We start from the raw sequence: 25,356 nt of genomic DNA, 5'->3' as shown, positions 1-25,356 counted from the left end.
TGTATTTAGCTAAAGAAGTTAAAACAATTTCCTATTTCATAAAAGGACACTTGATCCTTACTTTTTCTAAACAAAATCACCAGATTTGGAGAGACAGCTACAAAACAACCTTCGACTCAGGAGGCTTTAATAATACCATATTATGTCACTTGGTTTGCCTTGGAAATCAAATGAATGTAACAAAGACAAAAGAGTGAAAAACAGAAATTGGTATTACTATATTTGTTGTTTATTTTTGGCTATGAGGACGTTCATGCTTAATTTTCCTTCACTGTAATTTGGATTTATGTTTATATCATAAATTTATGTGCTGTGGTCTGATTTCACTTGTCACTGCTTTGTTCCTTATAACTCTTTTATTTGTCCTTTTTAGTCTTTTATTGACACAATGAATGAAAGCCATCTACACTGAACAAGCTTTTGAACAACACTCGTTTGTTTTAGTTAATTCAGACTAAATTACAGATTATAATATGACTGATCATCATTTGCTCTCAATATGTTCTTTCTCATTATTCCCAGAGGGGTCTTTAAGTTTTTCGAAACACAAGTGACCGCCATTCGAACGCCCTCACCAGTCACACCTATGAAAAACATTTTGTGGTTCCAGTGAGGAATTTTGAAGTGCTCGAACATGTCTATTTGCCTTTCACTGGGCTTTCCCCACCGCTCATAAATCCACACATTTTATTAACCCCGAGCTGGGCTAAAACAAAGCAGTAATGTGATTCATCTCTCTTTATATTTCCTCTGCTCAGTAGCACAGTGGAGCTCAGCGGGCTCTTGTGCAGCATCAATTTGACATTCACAGTAACGGCTCCTCTGGTCAAAAGTCATTGTTTTTTCTTTTCCTGTAAATTTGCCAGTAGGTAATTGCATTTTAAGAGCGCAGCAGAGGTGAGACCAGAAGGGAAAACTGTTTTAAGGCATTGGAAAATAAGTTATGAATAGTAACGCTAACATCCTGTGGCTGCTATTGCTCATTCACTTGGCTGAATAATGCCATTCCTCTGTGAGCCACATTTAAGCTAAAGGTTTATTTTCAGAACCCAAGGGAGTTCTTTTATTTTTTTGACTAGGGCAACCAGATTTCTAATGTTATTCACATAAAGGTTTACTAGGTTTGGAGCAGGCTTTTATTTCCGCTTGAATTGCTGCTAGGTGATTTGTTTAAAAAACAGCAGAGGTAAGTAATTTCCATCACTCTGCCAAGTGAACTAAGACCCTCAAGGGTGTCTTTCTTATATTCACAAACACACACATGAATGTTTGCACATATGTGCTTAGAAACATACACAACCACTGAGCAAAGTTCTCCTGCCATTTACAGGCTGCATATGAAAAAAACGCAGCTATAAACGCCATATTAAATCCACCTTTATTAGGATAAATACCAGCACTGTGGACACATAAGAAGTAATACTGTGCGGCTGTGAAATATTAAAAAGTTAAAATTGATCTGGGGAACAATTTTAGGACTTTCTTCTGGGCTTCTTTCGATGCTAATTCTGACCTTTTGAATTCAGTCAAATCTGCTGTGGCAGCTCTAATAGCCGTCCGTCTTGTCTAGGCTAATTCATAAAAGTGTGTCAGGCTACCTCAGGGGGTAGAAAAGGCTCAGGGAGAGAAGAAAATAAAAAAAGAAGTGCTGTGGCAAAAATTCAGCAAGCCTGTTGGTACAGTATTGTGTGAAATGTAGCCATCAGATGAAAGCCTGCTGGTCTATTTTTGATAGTCTGGTTCTGGTTTCAACACAGCACTGCAGTAGGTGTACAAACAGCATAATCACGTACAGATTTATTATATAAACAGCAGCATATCTTTATTCAAGCGTGTGCCGTGTGCGCCTGCTAGGATGTATTTTTTTTGGAGGTGAGCAGTGAAACATCAACATGCTCCGGCTCCTGTGTACATAATGACTTTGATATCTTCCGTGTTTGTTCTCACTTTACTGGATGATGTAAGGTCGTCACTCGTATGACAGTGACAGTTGTCTGAGTCTGTGTTTTATCCAACTCGATCTATATTCATGTGTTTTTTCGTCCACGTCGCCGCTGTGCTTTTGAACCAGCTCGAGCAAAAACTGCAGTTGCGTCAGTTACCAGATCTTAAGTCCTGTGATCCATATTCATGTTCAGCATCCCCTGTCACCCCTGCAGCTGCTGCCCTCACGGGGAATGACACAGTTTTTGTTTATAATTATCGCGCCATTCTCTGCCAGCGTGGATTGATTATACCCATGCTACTCTGTGTCCCCAATATCATTTCTCGCCAGGAGGAATATTACCACTGCTTACAATCGCACAAGAGGAAATGTTAGTTGTACAGGAGACCTCACTTTTCACACAGTGCTTATAGTAGGCAGAGTGACATACAGAATGAAAAACAAGCTCTTATATAAACCTAAGGATAAAGGTCTTACATATTGTACAGTACTGTAATAATATTGGCACTACTGAGGCTCCTCTGCTGTGAGAAGATACAGAAATAGTTTGAGTGGGCCAGGCCTTTGCCGCGCTGAATGACAGATGACGAGGTTCAAGGTTTTGTTATTAGCCTGAATGGTTCTGTCGAGTATTACTCACATTCTTCTGGCATGGATACTAAAAAGCGATAACATAAACATGTTTCAGCTCAACCTAGAGGTGCGGTATATATGATATATTTAAAAAACAGCTACTCATTTAGGCGTCTGTTCAGGAAAATATTATGACCAACATATTTCCCATATTCTCTAATGCTGAAGTTATTCTCCCAAACTGCTGACCTTCCCCTCCCCCACTTCTCCAGAAACCTAACCCTCCTTATGTGCACATTGCCTAAAACAACAGTATTTTGAAAGTTAGTGAGGCAATCAAGTTTGAGGCAAAGCAGTGGAGTGGAGCGCCCCCCCCTCTTCCTCTCTTTCTCTTGCTATTTTTCATTTGTCCTATATTCCCCAGGTCTCTTCCTTGGCACAGAAACTATATATTTCCTGCTCAGCTCAGTGTGTTTTGTTTGAAATATCTCTCACTCTGTGATGGTTTGATTTTTTTATTAAAAAGAAACATATTCAGTGCAATCCTTTGGAATCCTTTTTTTGTAATCCCCGAGGGTAGGAGGGGTAAAAAGTCATGGCTTCAATATATTAACATTGTCCAGATGCACTGATCACAAACAGAATTATACTATTCTATTTTTGTAATGTGTTGCACGTGTGCTAGTTTGGTACATCTGTGGCTTCTCTGTGTGCATTTACGAGGGTGTTTTCTGCATGTTTGAGTTAGTTGCATCCGTGTTTGACAGGGGGAAAAAAAAGATTTCCTGTTCAGTCACTCGTCCTCAAACAGAAACTGATACTGAAATATACTTCACTGGAGTAAAAGGGGGGAAAAGGAAAATCTGAAAACCAGTAAACACGCTAAAATTCGAAACTTGTACTGTGAGATAATATCTTTAAAAAACAGGCAGTCCTGCTAGCCTGATTGGGTTGGGTCACCAGATGAACCTACAGTATGATGTCATTGTTTCCACAACTTGAACCACTTTCTCGCTCGCTCTTTAAACATGAAATCAGATTAGATGTAATATGCATAGGCCGGTATCGTCCCATGACAGCCCCGTCTGTTAATGTAATAGGCAAACTGCTTGCTAAGCTCGTGTTTTCCCATCTCCTCTGCAGATTTGTGTTAACCACCAGCCCATGAATTTTTCATTGTCCATATGTCGATGGTATACAGAGGCCATAGAGGAGAAATTTAGAGGAGAAAAGAGCACACACTATAGCTCTACAGTCACATTTCATAATCAGGACATGGACTCTTTATAACAACAAACTAAACATCTGGTGAAAAGCCTCTTGTTTAGTACATTGTGATCCTCTTAAACATCTGTAAAATTATGGTTTTACACAAAATAAAAAAATCCGCTATAGGCTGCTCTTACACAGCATACAGTATAACTTAACATGCCATGCTATGTGAGCAGCATTACCACACTGTGAGCAGGATGTGTCTTATTTATCGCTCTAATATTCATGGTATGCACAGGCTGGATTGATGCCACAGTGCTATTTTAACTGAAAGCACTTTCCTCTATTGGCATCAGCAACATTAGAACGACTCTTCGGCTGAATGAGGCTCACGCTTCCTGATCATCCCTATTATTTCATTAGTAACATACTAGCTCGACACATATCGCTTTGAATTGCTGCTAATCTATTTATAGCAAACAGCGCAAAGGGATAAATAAGCATCTGGCTTTAGGTGAGACTCTTTTCAGAAGTCTGGACCTGTTATTTAAAATGCAGAAGTGTCTCAGTGTCTGGTTCAGTTACAGGATAATAACATAGTGAGATCTTTATTTACCCTGGGTTTTGTCACTCAGGCCACATACTTTCTACCCTCTGATATGCAGAGGATGTGCGTGCAGCATCAGAGGGAGACTGCAGTCACTACTTAAAGCTGAAAGAATTCAAGAAAATTATAATAAATAGAAGTAAACAATGATCATTTATAGAAGAAAATATTATTGCTTTTGATGATTGTTTTAATATAGTTCATATTTTTCAAAAAATAATGCTAGAATTGAACAATCCAATATTCAATAAAGATAAGACAGTGTTCTTTGTAGTGTGGATTCCTTCTTTAAGTAGGGATTATGTATTAATACCACAGTCATTTACACAGCATTTCTGTTTATTTCTGTCATCATAGACTATATGGTTTTGTGGAAAGCAGGATATTAGCAATATCATGGAAATGTGTTATTTTCTTATATTTATATAATCATGTTAAGGGCAGGAAATAACGTTTACACACTTTGAGTTTAGTCTGAAAACCAAACCTACGCCCTTGGATATTTATTTATATTAGAGATTTCCTCCCTTTTCAACATTTTTTTCATTTCACTTGAGAATGAAAATCTGTTTTCAGTAACATTAAATCTACTTTATGTAGGTGATCCAACACAGTCAAACATTTAGTGAGCTTTTTATTGTCACACTATCATTATATGTTATTGCAGCTGTCAGTGTGTTCAAACTCGTTCCCTGTTGCTGCATTTTCAGAAACTCTGAGATCCATGGTTTATGAGTTAATCTGACAAGTAGGAACAGTTTTAAATGAAAGTAACCACCAAATTCACATTATCCTATTTGGTGTGAAGTTTTCTTCAAGGTATAATTTTCTGTCAACACGTTGTAGTTCATGAATGCAGTGTTTTCTTTTTGGTGGCAGAAGTTCAAACATTAGATGTCGGAGTGTCCTTAAACGTACCACCCTAGAGAGTTTTCAGACTTGTTCCTGCTTGCTAACTGGTAACACAAGATGTTAACATTGACAGAAAATAATAAAGGTGTTGAAATGTTGACTGTGAAGGATCATTCATCAAAAACATTTCATACCTCTGCATGTTGGTTTTCGTAGCAAATTAAAATGTCTCAAATGTATGATATCAATCAAAGAATTTATGTTGATGAAGTTCTTTGGTATGAGAACAGAGCTCCCTGAAAAGGAACAAAGTGATTAACCACTTTGACTTTGGCATGATGGTTACAAATCATTTGACAGGTCATTATCAGGCTTAGAAATAAGGAAAAAAAAAAAAGAGTTGTGTAATTTAAAACTCTGATAAACTGCATAGCATGTTATTAATTACTTTACACTTCAGCTGACCAGGCCGGCTTGACCTCATTCATTATGGCTAAGATGATTATTCCATTAATAAACTTGTCAGATGTGGAAGAGCCACCGTTAGTGAGCATGGTTTAAATCAAGCAAGATTATGATTTACATGATAAAAAGATACAGTGGGTTTGTAGCTGACAAAAAAATACGACATATTGAGAGTCATATTTTCACAAAATACCAGATGTGAGTGGTGATACAACCCCTGAATGTCCCTGATATAAATTACAGAACAGCATGTTGCAACCTGGAGTGAGCACGTCTGACTCATCAGTGTAACTGTAGACGCTGTTTACAAAGTCTGTCTCTGCCGGTGAGGCTGGTGTAGAAACAGCTCATGGGTTGCTGGGTTTAGTGTGGAGCACCTTTCCACATGTCTGCAGGTAGAGGCTTGTTGCCCGTTGTTGTTTCGGAAAAGGACCTTGTGTAATTTGAGTGACGTCAAAAAAGAAAAATCATTGTTGCACCACTTTGACGTGACGCAATAAAGTGAGGATTAAACTAGAAGTGATGATTGCGGTTGATGTTTCCAATTCCTTTTGTGGTTTTTTTCCTAATATGACGCAGACATTTCCTGGATGATAAAAGACACCCACAGTGTCACTGCTGCCAGCTGCTTTAGAAATGTATTGAATAAAGTGTTCCATTTTTATTTCTTTTTTGAACAGGCAGCTACTTTCATATTGATGAAAACTGAAAATACAAAGAGCAGGAGGAGAGCTTGTGGTGTTGTTTAAATGATTTAGCTTATTGGAATAAACTGACAAAAATACAATTCATTCGCACATAAACAAGAAAAAAAATTACCGTAAGATAAAAGTATCCATTGGCCTATTTTGTTATGGGGATGATGATTATTTATAATCAACATGGCTTAATGCTGCGTAGCTTTTCAAAAATGATAAAGTCCCCATGATTGGGCTCATTGGCCGACTCAATCCCATCAAGTGTAACTAGAGCGTGATCTATTAGAATACATATGTTTTATTGATGTATGGGCTTCGTGTTTATCCTGGCATTCATTTATTTATAGGTCGATGCTGTGATTTTTTTTTTCCTCCAGTAATGAATAGGATAAGCCTTGAAGCTTATCCACTGCTCCCTTTCATCTCTCTCTCTCTCTCTCTCTCTCCCCCATTTCCTCCCTCTCTCTCTCCCTCTCTCCAAAAGCCAAATTGAAATACTGTATTTTTAAAGCCCCAGTCCTACAAAGTTGTTGCTGCAGTCTGTCACTATCAATGATGCGGAAGCGTTTGAAGGTTATCCCGTTTTTAGCAAATCCCTCCACATTATGTAACTTTGACGATGTTTTACATTTGGCACTCTTGGAACAACGGGGTGCGTATTTGGGACAGTCCCTCTGCGGGCTCTTAACATTTCTTTGCAAAATGAGATTTATTTTTCAGTGTCCTCCCCTGGAACAATAGGCCATTAAGAGCTACTTGCCATAACTTGGGCACAAGCAGAAGCTGAAGTGACATGTTCTCTTGTCAGATATTTACAGCCTCTATTGTGTTGTAGTGTATTCATTTATTTTTGTCTTGAGTTACTACAGATAAAATGCTCACAGAGAGATATTTTGCCTCGTTGGAGTTCAGCCAACACTAACCAGGTTTTGTCTTGTGTGTGTGTGTCTTGAGCTAAATACTGGGTGATGCTGTGAAGTTCCCCAGGGTTAGAGGTCATTGCATTCCTTAGTGTGTGTGTCAGTCAGTGGATCTGGGTTAAGCTTAAACCCAGCCGTGTCTCGATGTGATGTGTGTTAATAAGTACTTAACAGGCGACGCTACCATCATGAGGCGATCACATGAGGCGGACGGAACGAAGAACAAAAAAAGAAAAGGAAAGAAACGATTTTCTCCTTATAATTACAGCTTATTTTGACTGTGAATTAAGTTTGTAAAAAATGCTCTTGTGAAACATGTGACACTGTGACTGTGTACCATAATTTTCTATTTACTCTGCAAATTGGGAGTCGACAGCCTTTATGAGTTTGCGTGGTGGTAAAGTACACACGTTCACACCCCTGTTGGAACACACATCCCAATGAATCCGATGAGAATGATTTCATAATCCTTCGCAATAATAAACTTCTTTGAACAGTTTAATTGGCTCTTCCTGGAACGGCCTGGCTTCGCTTCATTTGATCTGATGAAAGAGTAATGTTGCTTCTCCCCGGGGGGAGCATGCACAACGGCGCACAAATAATGAATTAAGAACACTACCCTTTTTTTTTCTCTCTCTAGATGACTGCCATAATAAAGCAGCAAAATTCATACAGCACTTATACCACTTTCCCCCCTAAATTGCTTTCATGTTTACTTGCTTATGTATTTAATTTGCAGAGCTTGTTTTGAGTGAAAATAATCCTGATTCCTGGAAGGGTAATGGATTGAGGTCACATGGAAATTGATTGTCAACTGAAAGCACCACTGTCGTCAGACACAATTGGAAACGTTCCAGAGACATTCCTTACATGTGCTTTTGTGAAAAGTCACACTCATTGTACACTGTTCAGGAAATACTACTACTTTGAAAAGCCTGTATGGCAAGGGGAGACATTTGATTTGAAGGCATCTGGTGTATGTAAAAGCATAACTAAAGTAGTCTATGCAAAGGAGGAAAATGAGATATGTAAAATTCAAACTGACAAAGTCATGACGGTTTAGGAGAAGGTCCTCTCTCCTCGGCTGAGGAATATTAACAGTGACGGCCTGAATGGAGAGTCTGTGTACGGCAACAGTGTGGTCACAGAAATGAGCTCATTACTGGCAAATACATTATGTATGTGCACATACACACATTTAACTTAATATTATTATGGTGAGAGGATTCCATTAACATGCCCATCTGCTAATTTTAACCCCTAGCAAGCCTGAACCTGATGTCAAGGAAATCAGTGTAAAACCAAAACCATAACCTCAGCCGAAATGATCCTCAACTCTACCCCGGAAAAATCTCTTTCCCTAGTTTTACTTTGCAAAAAACACCTTAACACACACACACACACACACACACACACACACACACACACACACACACACACACACACACACACACACACACACACACAGACAGTTTAACAGGGCTCATAGTCGAAGAAACTAAAAAAGACGATTAACACATTATTGTATGTGCGTGATCAAAATATGGGAGGGTATTTTTAATTTCCTGGTAAACAACACACACTTGCTGAGATGTGGACTTGTCTCCATGGCAACGCTAGTCAGAGCGTGCCCGGTCCAGCATTTTGACAGGTTCCTCCTGATGATGATTGATAATTACTACCTGACTTGTTGTCCCCGTCTCCACAAACATATGGCAGGAGCTGCCCTCCGCCATATATCTGCCAAAATGCCCCCTTTTCTGATAATAGCTTTTTAATGTTGCGTTTTGTTGTGCATGCATAGCAATCACACACACACACACACACACACACACACACACACACACACACACACACACACACACACACACACACTCTCACACACACTCGCTCAACCCCACCCCTTGTAATTACATTTACTGCCGCTCACATAGTTGTTACAGAAAGGAAAGAGAAATAGATAGGAGAAGCAGGAGAGTGGGAGAAAGTCAAAGAAAGAGGCGGAGGAAAGGGGGGGGATTGAATTGATTTCACTTTGAATTGATGTGTTCCTCCCAGTGGTGCTGGATTTAAATTTGACAAATTGTCAGGATTAACACAAAGAAGCAGCAATTTTTTTATATATTTTTTTACAGTATAGTCACATATTAGAATATAAACACCAGATAATAGCGGCGGTGTGGTGGGCTGTAGTTTAAAATGGCAACCGAGACTGTTTATTCCATATCCATGAGCGCAGTATTTTATTATGCAGCGTGTTAGCATGCATAAAGCTCATATTTAGATGCAATTGGAAGCAATCTTGTTATATTCACAGAGGCCATAGAGGAGGACAACAATCTATAAACATGATTTATCTACTGCGCATTATCTACCAAGGCATTAGCATAGTCTCTCTATTGTGGATCTTATTACCTGACTGTATACTGAAACCTCAGACTACAACTTTAGACCTGACCAGAATTTTAAACATCAGCCGAGCTCAAGTGAAAGATGAAGTGAATTAATACTTGTCTTATAGTACCGAACAACAATGCACAGTTAATATGAGAGTAGATAGTGATTCCTGTGGTTTTTGAGGCGCTTCTTAGAATGAGCACATTTACATTCATTTTATTTTTTATTTATTTCTCCATAACAGTTAATTGGCCTCAATGACCTCACCTTCCAGGAACAGGAACACTATCAGCAACCCTTTCACTCATTATGCGTTTGCTTCCGCCAGTTGAATCTAATGAACTTATTAGCCCCAAGTAGCTGAATTTTACATGTCTGTCGTTCCAGATGGGCAGGACAACTTGTCCACCTATATCTCATTTAGTTCATATTAATGCGCGGCGCACCTGCAGCTGCGAAAGCGCGGCGCTCCGTGGAAACCGGAGTCATTTCCAATACCGTGTGATTGAGGTCTGCCACAGGCTAAGGCAACAGACAGGCTCTGTGAAGGAGATAATGATGCATGCACACACAGCTGTCAGTCAGCCGGCTAAAGGGGAATTGTCTTGAGGAAAATAAAAACAGACTGTAGCTGATATAATGCAGTATTTGTATAGGAAATGATGGGTTTGGGAAATAGAGGGGAACGGGGTGTCAGAGCTGTTACAACAAGGAGAGGAATCTAACCCAAACCAGGAAATCTCACATGGATTCCTGTCTCTTAGTGTCAATATATTTATACGTTCATACGAAACTCATGGGTGCCCATTAGACAAAAGGGAGGTTGATCAGAGGAGATGTTATATTTATTTCACTTGCCCCTATTGGTATCGAACCATGCAGATATTTGTGTCTAATTTGCTCAGAAGTTTCTGTGTCCAACCAAAAAATGGAGATCAATGTGATTTAGTTTGTGGCGCTCACAGCTTTGACAATGACATCAGCAACCTCTGCTTCCAGAAGCATCGCCCTTGTCACTCTGAATAATCCTCAGATTATTTGGGGGATAATATCTTTGGTAGAAAGTAGTTCCAATAATATGGACATATATACCAATATTTTCATATTAGAAATAGATCAAATTACAATGAGTAAGGGATCACTTGTGACAAACTCACTGACAATTATCACCCGACTACATTTCTCCACAGCCTTTTAGTGTTGTCAACACATTTTGGGGTTTTACTACACACAGCTTTACTGTTTTGTTTCATTCTCACCGTTGTCAGCCTTTCAAGAAGCAGCTGTTTTCATCTTCTTGTTAACCCACTAAACAGAAGATGGACAAATTTAGATGCAAGATGGGAGCATTTATCAAATATAGATTCGGATATTTCCCTAAGGAGATGGTAGAGACCAAAACAGAGTGAGGAGAGTGATTATTTAAATTACACTCCAACAAATGTTACTCCAAATGAATTCTAATGATCCTCCAAGTCTGCTGTATGTGAAAACAGGCCACTGTTGTTTCCCAACCACTTCCCTATAACTATTTTATAAGGTGATACTAACGCCAGTGTTGTGTTTTTTAGCTAGTTCCTCTCAAAAAATCAATTAGTGCATTTTAAATGTGTTTTTTTCCAATGCTGCAAGCATCACAAGCCAAATTAAATTAACTCCACATTGTAATTGGACATTTCAGATATTTTAAATATCTCAAAACATGAGCAAATCAGGTTATGCAAATGAAAAAACAATGGAGGTTGAGTCAGAGACCATTAAGGTGCTGTGTGGAAAGACCTGTTTACAAGAAGCTGTTGAGGACTTGCGGATGAGTCGGCTGCAGCTCGGGGGACTGTTGTTAGAGCTCTTTTATTAACAAGCCGGACTAATCCCCGCCTTTCACTCGGGCACATGCTCTAATAGCCTTGTATTACAGCGGGTTTGTGTGTCAGTAGTCAGAACTAGAGTTCCTGACACAGGTGCTCTCTCCAAACACACAACTGAAAATGTTTTCTCTCGGCTTGGTGGTGTTTGCTCCTATTTTTCCCCTTCATCTGTCTCTTTCTCTCTCTTTGTTTGATTCTGTTACTTCTCTCCCTTCTTCCCTCCCTCCTTCCGTTCGTTGTGTTTGTGTAATAACAGCAACTAGTATCCATTGTCATTCCTAAAATGGAGCCAAATGCATTCCTCATTAAATTCAGAATCGCTCTCAGCCACAGCGGTACAAAAATATCTTCTTATGATGCGTTCACGGGCGAAAAACAGGCAAGAAAATAACACCAGTGTTGAAAATATTTCAGTGTTATTGATGGTAAACCGCCCTGAGGTTTTGCCTAATATGTAACACTGTACTCTTACATTCTGCTGTGAAATGTTGTGCAGTTTATTAGCGATGATCTCGCTCTGTATAATTATGAGAAATTAATTAACACTTGTATCATCTATCAACCTACGGAGGTTTTGATGATTAATAAAAAAAACAGTGTACTCTGTCCACCCACACGCTCTGTCTCACTCTGTGGGCACATTGTGTAATTTTTTTGATGATTGCAAGGATAGAGATGCTTGAAGTAATGCTGTTCATTAAAAACATTTTGTGCTGTCAATGTGTCTCAAATGACTACGTGCGGAAACGTGCCTCGAGCGCAGGAACAGAGGAATAACTCTGCTGTCAAATGTGACAAAGTGAAAATTATGAGCACGTCAGAAATGCTTGATATTAGTACGGGAAATGCGACGGTGGCTACAGTCAGTAACAAAATGTTGGAGAGGAGGGAGTGCTTGATGCCTGCTACTAGTCTCTGGTTGCTCGATCAGACAAAATGAATTATTTCAGGTATTTTAAATCCTGGCTTTATTTACATCCATATTTACTAGCTCGAAGTGTTCTTCTTCCCTGCCTTTGTTGAAACGTTGAAGCATTTCTTGGCACATTGACGCCACCTGTAGTCACCCTTCTGTAGCCGTGTTTTATGTGCGCATGTGTGTGTGTGTGCTTGAGACAAACACATTGGGAAAAGACCCCTGAAAAAATAAACAGTTCAAGAGCACTAATAGAGAGCAAAACCTCCCTGGGGAACCTTTAACCTGCATTGTAGCAATTAAAAATAATGACAATTTGTCCTTGTGTTCCTCTAAACGTCTAACAAAATACATTTAAATGTGACCTTAATGTATGTCTTATTAATGCAAAAACATGAAAATATCTTTTCACCATTTCCGTTGATGAGATTCGGGAAACTCAACTGGGGCAAAACAATGTAGATCAGGGCTAATCTCTGAGTACGACCTAAAGTAAACAGAAATTAGCCATTTATGCAAACGACCAAGGGATCTACGTGTGGGGATAAAAACTCTGATTCATGTTAGTTAAATATTATTTGAAAAGCTGTAAAAGGTTCAGCTGATTGACCCATTATATGTTGTTTTACCTGAGCTGTGTTTCCTGGATCTCTACAACAGAGGTAGTTAGTGTGTTAATGTTATGGCCCTTTGTCAGAATGAGCACAAGTACAGTATGATAAAAAAAAAGCATAGTTTAATTAAATATTGATAGCACTATGTGGAAATGATTAAAGCCTTGATGAATGAACTCTTTTCTCATCTGAAATTTAAAAACATGATTTTGAATACTCATAATCATAAATTACTAATAATATTATAACTATTGTGTTATGATTTACTACTATGCTTTGAAAGTCAATTCTCCTTAAAATAAGTAGTAAGTAAAGATATTTATGTATACAGTAAGTAATGTGCTGTGTACATATACGTGCTCAGACATGTTTCTCACTTAAATAGAAACACAGAAACTTAATTTTTCCAGTCACCTCCTCAAACTGGGGTCAGAAACACGCCGTCCTTGAGCAGAAACACTTGAAATCTCTCCAAACCTCTGAGGTCTTTGATGTATAGTGAAGACGCGCCGTCGCCTGTCACTGCTGGCTGAGGAATCAGTCATCGCTGCCTTTTTCTATATTCTCTCTGGTACTGTTAACTCGCTGCTTTGGAGCCTCCCTTGTCACGTCCCTGGGCCTCCGGTAGAGTTAAAATGTTCCACCAAAGTGTAATATCACTTCAGTGATTGCACATTTAATGCTCCGCCGCTCTACAGATTAAAGTCGGTTTCTCAAGAGCTGTATCAGAGGCTGTTTTGTATCATGATTTGTCAGGTTTTATTCATTATTTGTTAGGTTTTATTTACTTTGGTTTGTCTTTTTTCATTCTGACAGGTGCTGTTATTGTTCCTTATGAATCATATTTTGAAACGCATGACTCATATTCTATTCAATTTATTCTATTCAAGTCTTATTTGAATTACAAAACTCTGCTTCTGTTATCCATCAAAAAGTTTTCAGCTGTATTATGGCTTCATTATCAGGATCTTTCTTTTTTTTGCATAGATAAAAATGCATCTGGTCAGTGCTTACAGGGTTTAAGTACTGTCTGTCAGGGAGCCTTATGTTTTATGACTGGCTGTAAATTTCCAAGGAACCACTGTTACCATGTATGCCAGACCTGAGCGACCTTCTTTGTCTGTGTGTGGGCGTATTCACAGCTACAGTTTCATTTACAAATCTATCCCAGGGGAGTAATCCTTCACACCTGTGCAGATACATATCCATCCTGAAGCTTTTGGTCATTGTGGTCTGCACTCGTCAGATGTTTTACAGACGACTTCACGCTGTGTTTGGTTAGAAATCCTTTAAGTCCACTGCCCCTTCACCATGTGACTCATTAAGGAGTGACTTCAAATTGACTGACTGGGTATCTCTTGGAGAATTCATATTGATTATAACGGAGCTGGAACATAACTCTTCTTGTCAGGGTCTTTGTACTACTAAACTGACTTGAATGGTTATTTATATATATATATATATATATATATAAATTTGCTCTAAAGATCTGGTTTGTTTCAACATACATTCAACAGGATGTGTCCAAATTTTACTTTGTATTTATACGCTGCCCTTTTGGCCATGTCACTCTTATCTCATCAAAGCTTTGTAAACTCAATGAAACATTACTTGTTATTACAGGAGGTGAATTATAATTCAAAGTTGTGATGTATTGTTTTGATGTATTCACTTCTGTCCTGGACACGCTGTACTGTACATACAAGGCCGTCTATTGCAACAGGAATGTTACCTTTGGCAGAAACCTATGCTGATAATTGCTGAGTGGGTGTCAGGCCTTTAGTGAATTTGTAACCAAGTGAGATGACAAAAATATGTCTAAACTTGTTTTTCTAGTTTCTTGTTCTAGTCATGCCTCACTCATCCTGCCCCTTCTCCTCCCTCACGTCTTTGAACTTGGATCTTATTATGGTGAGAGGAAGTTGAAGTTAAGCTGCAAAATTAAGAGTTTGAGCGAAGACAAGAGTGGGAGTTTTGTTTAATGATAGTGCAGATTGGTAGATAATTTGTCAATCAGTCAGTCACAGTTCATCTGCATGGGAGATAAAAGTTCTTAGATGTAACTATTTTCATACTTAATATGCACATAATTGACTACATTTATAGTTGTTTTGTACGTAATAAGTAACTTTTATACACAGTAATATTTTATAAGTGATATATTTTCAACTTTATGAATTTGCTTAAAAATGAATGATCAACATTCATTACAGCCTCGTTTTTATTTCCATAAAATGACGACTGAGAAGATTGCAAAGAAAATCTCTTAATAAAGGTTCCTCAACTTCTGGTTTCTACAGTTTAATAAGACAACAAGACTACAGCCACGCTAGCAGCTCTGTGAGAATGTATGTATAGTCTCCAGCTAAATGCTGACATGCTCACAGTGACAATGCTAACGTGGTGATGTCAATTTGGTACGATGATTACCATGTTATCTATATTTGTTTAGCAAGTTTGCATGCTAACATTTGCAAATTAAAACTAGACACAAATGACAGGAGTTAATTTACCTGCTCAACTATTTTGTAAGGTTGTCCTAGCCTACCCAACAGTTGTAGAGATAATTAATTTAGTGTACTGACCTGTACTGACCAACAAACCATAATTGCCATCCCTTGACCCTTAAGTAACCAAAGCACCATCTGTAGTTGTGACAGATTGTTCCACTGATTAGTGTTATCGCAAACTGCTAAAGGAAAGGATGATTTGGCTGCTAATCTATTTAAATAAATAAAAGAATGTTTTGAATTTCAGTTTGCCAATCAAATACAAAGTAATGTGCCTCAGCAGAGTGATAATTTGTCCTTCCGATTTAAAGAGGACTTTTGAAACCACCCTCCTTTAAAGAGACAGTCATTAAGTTAGCACACGTAGATATTGAGCTTTTTTTTTCTCAGTCAATTTCATGAGTGTTATCAACCGAGGCCGTCGTCAGTTGAATCCTCCAGCCGGCTTGATGCGTCTCTCCGTTCCCGGCAGCCTCTCAATCAATCAGTCCATTTTGTTGTGGTTCCCCGTGGCTCTACTCGGTTGACGCATAGAACAGTCAGAACCCTTCCTGAGCTGTCTCTAATGACTTTTTCATTATCATTGACATCAACTGAATGGCAGTGAAACAGAGGTATTAAGGCTGTATTTAATTGAATCTGCGGGGGGAATTATCAGAAGAAGTCGCGTTGTAAAGCCGTTAAGAGCTGAGAGCATTTGACTGCATCCAGAGATCCAGTTGTCAGGCTGTGCACCTCACCGCTGTAGTCGCTGTGACTTCCATAGCTCGGGGGCAGTGCTCTGTGACAAGACATGATGGATCCACGCCTCTGGGAATACCCCTTACCTGTGTGTGTGTGTGTGTGTGTGTGTGTGTGTGTGTGTGTGTGTGTGTGTGTGTGTGTGTGTGTGTGTGTGTGTGTGTGTGTGTGTGTGTGTGTGAGTCCGTGTGTGTGTGTGGTTATAGGTTTGTGGAGGTCCAGGAAAGAGTCCTCTGGTTGCTCATTGTTTGTCTCCAAGTCATGTCCGATAAGCAGAAAGCCACAAGCTGAAAAATAAGTAACTTGATGGGAAGGAAAAAGGAACGTGGCACTTTGTTCAGCAGCCATTGTTGGTGTATGTCTATAGTGCCCATTTTTGCCTTGTTGAGGATTATTAACATACATACTTAAATGCTCTCTTTATTTTCTAGTACATTGACAAAAACACTTAATGCCCACAATGTGGTAAAAATATCACATCCTCCAGGGTGCTGTAAAATCATTATCTTGTGATGTTGGCTCTGTTCTTTCTTAGACTATAAATGTCTGTTTCCATTCTAGAAAATCAATCTGCACAGAGTCAGTTTTTCTTTTTCTTTGTGTTATTCTAAAGCTGATGACTCCTCCCTTATGCAACTCTGCCACTAGGAGAGCAGATCAGCAGTTCTGCACAACTTCTACAGCACAGAGAGATCACCTGCACTTGACCTTGTGTGCCTGTTAGTGTATGTTTACAAAAAATACACTAATGCACCATTTGACCCCCGGTTTACAGTAATGTCTGCTTGTGTTGTTTAACTGCGTTCGGTTTGTCCTTCACAAGAAAGTCGATGGATTTAAACTCGCTCGCTGTCGCGTCGACATGTGTTATGCAGCAGCTTTTTACTGTATTTGCAGCATTTTCTTGCGCAGCAGTATTTGACCTGATGAAATATGTAAACAGACAGGCAGGTTATGTAACTCGGTGTAGGGTGTCGGGGGGTTAGTGATTGGACTAAAAACAGAACCGCACTGAGAGTGTGACCTCACTCAGACCTACGCAGCGTTTGTTTAAACTGATGTCACATGTTGAAAAAAGAAATCCCCCACAAACCTGCAGGAATTAGTCATCTGTCACATGATGATTATGATTTGTATGATTGCCAATGTGTTGTTAATGCAGTGTGTATCTCTGGCATGTGATCATCAGATCACCTTTTCTAAAGGTTTTAGTTGAAAGGCACTTTATGGTTTCTGTTTTGTCTACGCCTGGAATATCCTACAATCGGTCACGCATGTGTGCATACATGTGTCTGTCTACGGCTAATCTTGCATTTTCCTCTAGCAAACTGCATAATATTTTGGGTGCCAAGTTATGGCTACATGCTCAGGGACTTCATGTTCTTGCGTTGACTCAAACTTTCTCAAAACATATTGTATTGCCTGTTTAACACTGCCATTGACTGACTGCTGACTCAGGTATTATTACGTAAGGGCCCCTCGTGATAACAAAGATAATGTTTTAGAGGGTGTGTTTGACTAACCGCTAACGGCTAACAGTTAACAGCTAACGGAACTACCAGTACACATACTGCTGAGTTCATTGCCTCCACTCAGTCGCTGCCACTTAAGCAGACAGCTTTTTGAGATTTGTTTTGTTTTGGGGTATTGTATGAAGTGTCTTATACGGCGACATGGGCCCATATGCCTGTGTACATTGTTGGTTTATTTCACGCCTTTCTGGTTGTGGGTTGTATTCATTCAATGACACAAACGACAAACCTGGCGGAGATCTGCACTCTACTCAGTGTACATTTCTACTTACATATGGATTTCTTTACAAAGGCTCAAGCATTGCAAATAAGCTCAGGCTATAAATGCTATGACATGTGGCATTATCTGTCCCTTCAAAAATATACACAAGTAAATACTTAAATAATAGCGTTTATGTTATTTCTCAGCATTAGTGAGTAATTGGCAGAATAACAGAGGCCGAGTGAGCAGAAAAATGAGAAAACATTGGGGGAAGAAACACACCCAGTGCTTTCTGAGTAAAGATTACAGGGTTGAAAACTTGTTTTTTTTAGTGCCAAAGGAATGACAAATGCACAACAAATGCCCTTGGTATTTTCCCCGCACTGTTTCTCCGCAACGTAGTGCTTGTGAAAATAACAACATGAAGCGATTGGTTGCTGAGTCCTGATCATTTTACTCTTTTTTAATGACTGCCTCTTAGTTTTTATTCACCTCCAGTATTATTTCAACATTCTCATGATGGGAATTTGATCCGACAAAAATAATCACAGAGCCCTTTTGGCAGAGAACAACCTTGGATGTGATTTAATTGTCATTGCAGATGGAAAGAAAGAATGTTGACGCTGTGAAATACGTGACTGAACTTGGATTATTTGAAGTTTCTCTCTTTCCCTCTCCTTTGAGCTTATCTCTGTTTGTGTTGCTGCGTGGAGGCAAGGCACTCTGCCAAGAAGTTACATTACAGACGCGGGTTGACATAAACGTGGGTGTACAAAGGACTTGGAAGGCTTAAATACTTTATTGTGTGTGTAATGTGAACTGAGCAATTATATCTGCCAGCCTTTTCAAACAAAGAGCTCCTATCAGGCAGGTTCATGTGTTTTTAATTAACAGCATTCAGCTTTAAGACATGAGCAGGCTAACCAGAGAAATAAATCCATGATGATCGGTACATCTGCGATGCTTTAGTATAATGTAATTCTTTATTATGCTGATGACTATGATGAGATGGCAACTGTGGCAGTCCTGATATTAAAAAAAAAAAAAAACATAAAACAAAGCCACATTATAGATGTTGTGGTGACATTTTTTGTTGCATCTGAATCAAATATTTCTCTCAGCAGAAACTGTTCTTCCCTTTTGAGGGTTTAACATAATTTGCCATTTACAGTATTAAACTAAGACTGTTACGACGCCCTCGATTCAATTCTTAAAAATACATCTGTCTGAATTTTAATGTAGTTTCTTTTTTTAGGCTGTGAGGGAACTTGAGGATTGTGTTTACTAGCACATTGGAGCAATTTGGCAGCCTGCTACCCCATTCACCACAGTGTTGCACTAATCCAGTTTAAAAATAATTAGCTACAGGCTAGCAGGCCTGTGAAATTCCTTTCCCTGATTTTAAATGTTCTTGTCATAGCCTCCTCCTCTTCAGCTAGTTCCCACAGAGGAAATGCATCAACCTACATTTTCATATCTCTTTTATTCTTCCTATCACAGTCTATTGATGTATGTTTGACGATAAAAACATAAGACGTAACCAAGTGTTGAAAATACAAAGTGATTTATAGCCTCTGTGAGTTATTTCCAGTTAATCTGACTGATTAGACTTCTTCTCAGGACTGTGTGGGTGTGTACTGACTCAGTGAGTGATATCTTCCTGAGTTAGCTTTGTTGTGCCTGTTAGGACAGGACAAATTTCACCTTTGCCATTCTTATTGGTAGATGAAGATTTGTGACCTCATAACTCCCGTCAATGCTCCGGCCACCTTCAACCTGAGCAGAGGTCTAAACAGCCAAGATAACTGAAAACACCTGTGTGAATGTTCAAATGCTTTAACTGCACAGTGCTGCATCAGCATGCGTTTCCACCTAAATGGTTATTATTCTCATTGTCACCGTGTCCTCTCCCTCAGCTCCTAACCTGAAGGGGCGACCTCGGAAGAAGAAGCTGTCCATCTCTCAGAGGAGGGACTCCCAGAGTCAGACTCAGGGTCAAGGTTCATCGGGGTCAACAGCAGTGGCGGCACAAGACCCCTGCAGCCCAGACAGCAAAACTACTACCAGGGTAAGATAAGATAACAGAAGATAACATTCAAAAAAATAGGACTTTATTGATCCTAGAGGGGAAATACACATGTTTACACATCACACAGTACAACAGGCTGAGAGGTAAGAAAACATATAAAGAATAAAAAGTATAGTCAAATAGGAGATTAAAGAAATTGGAGAGGTGAAATTAAGAAAGCTTTATACAATATATACAATATATATTACTTTAGACTTATATAATTTATAAGTGAATTATGCATGTATATGTGCAAAATTACATTATATGAAGAGTATTAAACAATAAACAGTATACAATATTCACTACATGATTATCGTGAACATGAGAATTCCCAATCGCAATTCTATCGTGATATCTATTGAAAAAATAAAGTCAGTCAAATTTATCTTTAACTTTCAAAATACAGTGTAGGGAGGTGGCAAGAAACTGTAACCATAACTGTATAAATAAAATGATTTAAGAGGCGCTTAATTATTTACACGATATTATCACATGTGTATTATTAACATATCAATAAGTCATTTTTTAATATCACGTCAATTCTGGTCTATCGCAACACACCTACAGTGCATTAATATGATGATTTCTGTTTATAGAGATAAGGGATGGCCTAATATGAAACATTTATAGTACTTGTCTATGAGATCTACATAAAACATTTTTGAAAAAGATATTGTCTTATCGTCACTTATTTAATTTCATTAGACCACTCAAAGCTTTTCAAATAAATGTCATTCATATGGAGCACTAGGTCAAGCAAAATAGTGCAACTAACATTTCTTTTCAGTATTGAATAATTTTCCAATTATTATCTTGATTAATCTTTCGGTAGATTAAATAATAGAATACTGTGGAAAATGCTAGTCACAGTTTCCGAAAGCCCAAGAGATGTAATAAAATATTTATCTGACATTGGTTGTAATATTCAAAGTGAAGGAAATATCTGTAAAAGCCCCTCAACTGTTGTTATTACTATGACCTTGGACAGATAAATCAATTCTCTCTCGAAGCTAGAGTCAAACTAATCTGTGATGACAGGAAGACTTGCTCTATTGATAACCAATAAGAGGATGCCAGTAAAAATATTTATTTGTGCTTAAACCCAAACCAATCTCATTCAAACTGTCCGACTTCATTTGTGTAACACTCTGTTGAGGGTTTAATTTCCATCTAAAGTCACACTCTCTCTTTTGCAGGTCAAACCTAACTGTAAAATGGTACCCAACGGAAAAATCAACCCGGCAGCCAAACACAAGGCCAACGGCCTCAGCAAGAGATCCTCAGCTGAGGAGAAGGAGCGAGGGAGGGATAAGGAAAAGGAAAAAGAAGAGAGGAACGAGAGGGAGGAAAATAGAGAGGAGGAAACATCAGAAGGGACCCGAGCGGAGGAGCAAGCGTTCTTAGTGGAGCTCTACAAGTACATGAAAGAAAGAGACACGCCCATAGAGAGGATCCCCTTCCTCGGCTTCAAACAGAGTGAGTAGCACAACTTATTCTCTTATTCCCTCACTGGCAATGTTTAAACAATGCAATACTCGAGTTTAGACTCAAAGGCATAGTAGTAAAGTTTGTGTGGACACATTTTACGTGGGTTATTTTGGATATTAAGGTCACAACATCAACAGTGGGGAAGGTTAGTGGGCTGATAGGGGTATCAGATTAAAAGACACCTGTTGGTGTCAGGCGTTAAAGTAAAAAAACCTGTTTAAAATGTCATTGCAAACAGTAAAACAGATATCATTCCACTCCAAAGATGTCTTGTGCTTTGGGAAGTAGATGTTAGTTTAGATATCAGAGTGAAATTGCACTCTGTAAGTCATGAAAGATGATAAGTTGTGAAAAAAACCTGTGTGGATTTCAATCATCATCTCCAACCACTTTATCTGCAGTGCCCCCTGTTGTGATCAGAAGAGAAACCAGTAGCTGCTTTTCATTCAAGTCAAGGGCAGACTGTGCTCTAACTATCCATAATATTAGAGCTTTAGTGGAAAAAAGTAAAGATGGCTGCCAACTCCTGCAGGCAGTACACCCGAAAACTCTAAATTATAAAAACTATAAAAACACATTCAATCTGCGGTAATAATAAACTAAAGGAATAATTGTCTTTGTCTAGAAAAATCACATCTAGTGGTTAGTAAAAGACTCTGGAGACTTTCTGTCAGAGCCCATTTTGTCTTGCTTTTATAGAAGTAAAGAAATATCTTCTCACAGTTGTCAGAGGGGTTTCCTGTGAAGGCCAAGAAACGTCCTCTAACAGCATTAAAAGAACATCACGAGTATGCGAAACACGTCCGCCCAAGATGAAAGATTTTCCAATATAGGTCGGATGCTTAGCTTGCACTCGGTGTGCACGGGACGGAGAGGAGAAACATGCACGTAAACATCACAAAGGGCGCTCTCTGGTCTCTGGAAACTCAGCGTTTGTGTTTGCTATGTGTGTTTCATCTCAGATGCCAGTCACATGGGAACCTGGGCTCTCACCTCAAACCGTGGTTTTCAGATGTACTTCTCTCTTTGTCTTTATTCGAGGAACGAATAGCTCAGAAAGATGTAGCCACTCACAACAGAACGTAGCATGACAACATCAGCAAATGAACGAGAGGCAGGAAAGAGAGAGAGAGATGTCTACTGAGTTTAACAGTGACAGTTTATAGCACAGTAAAACTCATTACTCTAAACTGTTACATGAAGGTAAGCTGCGGTCGCCTCGACTCTGCTAACCCCACCGTGGTATTTTGACAATCCTGTCATCTTGACTGCCGACATGTTGTTGCTTAAATAGGTCATTGTGGTTGAGGGAGATAGAGAGAGAGAGAGAGAGAGAAGAAAAGAAAGAGAGGGAGACATAGTGAGACACGGGAGGGAGAATTACATACCCAACATGCTTTGCTTTTAGTCGGAATTTCTCGGTTTTGAGCTCAGAATAAAGTCGAGGTCCACGCGCGCCAACTGTTTTACATACAGTACATGCTTTGAATCTCAAAACCAGACACATCATAAGCACGGCCCTCATTAAATGGTGAAATCATGCTGTTTAAACTTCGTCCTTGGCAGCGAGCACACATCAGCACATGTAAAGAGGAGGAGAGAAAAAAGGAAAACACATCATAATTAATACAACAAACCCTCAGATGTAATCAGGCGCCGTTCTCGTATTCTTCCCTTTAAACTCGCTACAAATGCATTAAAAGATCAAAGAACTCGCTTTCCTGTAATGGAAATTGAAATTGTGTTATTTTAGTTGCGTTTGAGTATTAATCTTTTCATGAAGTTCTCTGGAATTTAACAAAGCAACAGATGGTTGAATGATTTACCAGAATTATTATTGCTTTGTTGGCTGCGCCATTTGAATCACCTCCAAAAAAACCTTTCTGAATCCGAACATGGAATATTTATTCCTATTCATCTGCTAGCTGTGGAGTCTCACCTGATGTTTTTATTTTTTCAAGACTGCAAATGTGACTCTTAACAGCCCAGCAGAGAGACATAAACCAAATCCAGATCCAGTCAATCTGTCTTTACCTCGATTGGCCCATAACATATTTTAATCCCAGTAATATTAATTTTGCCGGTTTAACACAGTTTCCACCTGTTTTCCCGCCTCACTCACATGCTGAATTTATATTTCACGCCAGGGTTTGTATGCATAAAACATCTTAGAGCAAAGGTGCGGATCTGAGACTCCACACTCTAATAATCACAAGATATTCAGTTTAACATTTTTTGCTTAAAAAGATGCTGAAATAATTAATTAATTATAAAAATTGTTGCATATATTTCTATTGTATCGATTAATGCACCTACAATATGAAATCCCTCAAGATGGCTCCATTCAACAGTCCCCTGACAAAGTATTATTTGTAGCAAAAACGGGAAAACGTGGCACTAAATTACTTCAGTAAACCCATTCTTAGAGACTGAATTCACACTTCCAACAGAATCACAGGGAATGACAGAAAATAGTTGGCTGTTACATTCAAGGAGCGCTACAGTTTGAGAGGAAAAAACAGTTTTGTGCTACAGTTTATTCATGCGAGCTGCTGTCCTTCTATTTTTTATTACTTGGTTAATATTGACTTTGCTCTACAGCTGCTGCCATTGAAGTCGTTTGGTGCAGCAGAGGAGCTGAAAGAAAGGAGAGAGAGAGAGAGAGAGAGAGAGAGAGAATAAAACAGGAGTAGTTGTGGTTACATTGTATATTCTCAATGCCCTTGATCTGCAAGATTAACTAGCAACTGTGCATGTGCGACTGTTCCAGACTCGTGTGTGTGTGTGTGTGTGTGTGTGTGTGTGTGTGTGTGTGTGTGTGTGTGTGTGTGTGTGTGTGTGTGTGTGTGTGTGTGTGTGTGTGTGTGTGTGTGTGTGTGCTTCGGTGCTCGGGCATCAGCATGTGATTGTGAACATCAGTTCCAATTTGTCTCCCTCTTTCTGCCTTGTTGTCTAATTGCCATGCCATCGGTGTGTCGTCGAGGCTGCATTGTGTTCCTGTTTTGTCATCCTTATCTCAGTGATAATTGCTCCTGCCAAATAGAGGGGAATTAAGAAAAGAAATTGCTAATGACAAGGCATCTAAGAAAAAGGCATGTTCTCTCATTTCCTTTATCTGTTCTGTTCCCTCTCAGTCCCGTGTGCTATTGTGGTAATTACTGTCGATGCATAACAAGCTAGTTAAATAGACCATCTCTCTGTTTCTACAGTCAGAAAAGCACAATGCGCCGGAGTGCTCAGTTCAAACAGAAAAAAACCTACCCAGCTCCCTTTGTTATTCCAGCCGTGCATTGACAACGGTAGCAGAGAGGAGGGAAGGAAAAAAATCAATGCTGTCAAATGCGGAGATAGGAAAATGTCATTTTGACAAATGCAAGGCTTTGTGTACGCACAGATTGAATTTTGATGGATTTCTCCCCAGGCGAGGCCTCCTTTTCTTATTTATAGGCCTTCATATAAAAATGTTAAACAATGATGTTACAGAAAGCAAATACAAATGTCATTGGCACAAAAAAAAAAGGCTCCAATGAACTTGTGGTTCTTTGTTTGTGGGAAACATTTTCTTTTAAAGATAGACAGCCATGTGAAGCCTTTCTGAAAGCTTACATGGCTATTTTTAGGAAAAATGTTACACAAGGCTTGTATTTTGATATGGCCTGTCATGGACTGTTTGCATGGGAAAATCAATGCAAATTAATTTGCATTAGTTCAAACAGAAGTTTGAGCATATTGCCAAGCGTTTGAT

At 39.0% G+C, this 25,356-nt stretch overlaps 1 protein-coding gene across 1 annotated transcript in view; it reads left to right on the top strand.

Moving 5' to 3' along the window:
- arid5b (AT-rich interaction domain 5B) overlaps positions 1–25,356 on the top strand; it is a 71,024-nt gene that overhangs the window by 33,351 nt on the left and 12,317 nt on the right. The window contains exons 5-6 of the mRNA XM_054599973.1: positions 19,969–20,120; positions 21,320–21,599. Of these exons, the coding sequence (XP_054455948.1) occupies positions 19,969–20,120; positions 21,320–21,599 (432 nt within the window). The remainder of the gene's footprint in view (positions 1–19,968; positions 20,121–21,319; positions 21,600–25,356) is intronic.

This window comes from Anoplopoma fimbria, chromosome 6 (assembly GCF_027596085.1).
Source record: "Anoplopoma fimbria isolate UVic2021 breed Golden Eagle Sablefish chromosome 6, Afim_UVic_2022, whole genome shotgun sequence".
NCBI classification, from domain to species: Eukaryota; Metazoa; Chordata; class Actinopteri; order Perciformes; family Anoplopomatidae; genus Anoplopoma; species Anoplopoma fimbria.
Note: the sequence above shows the minus strand (reverse complement) of the source record. Positions and strands in the feature narration are given on the sequence as shown.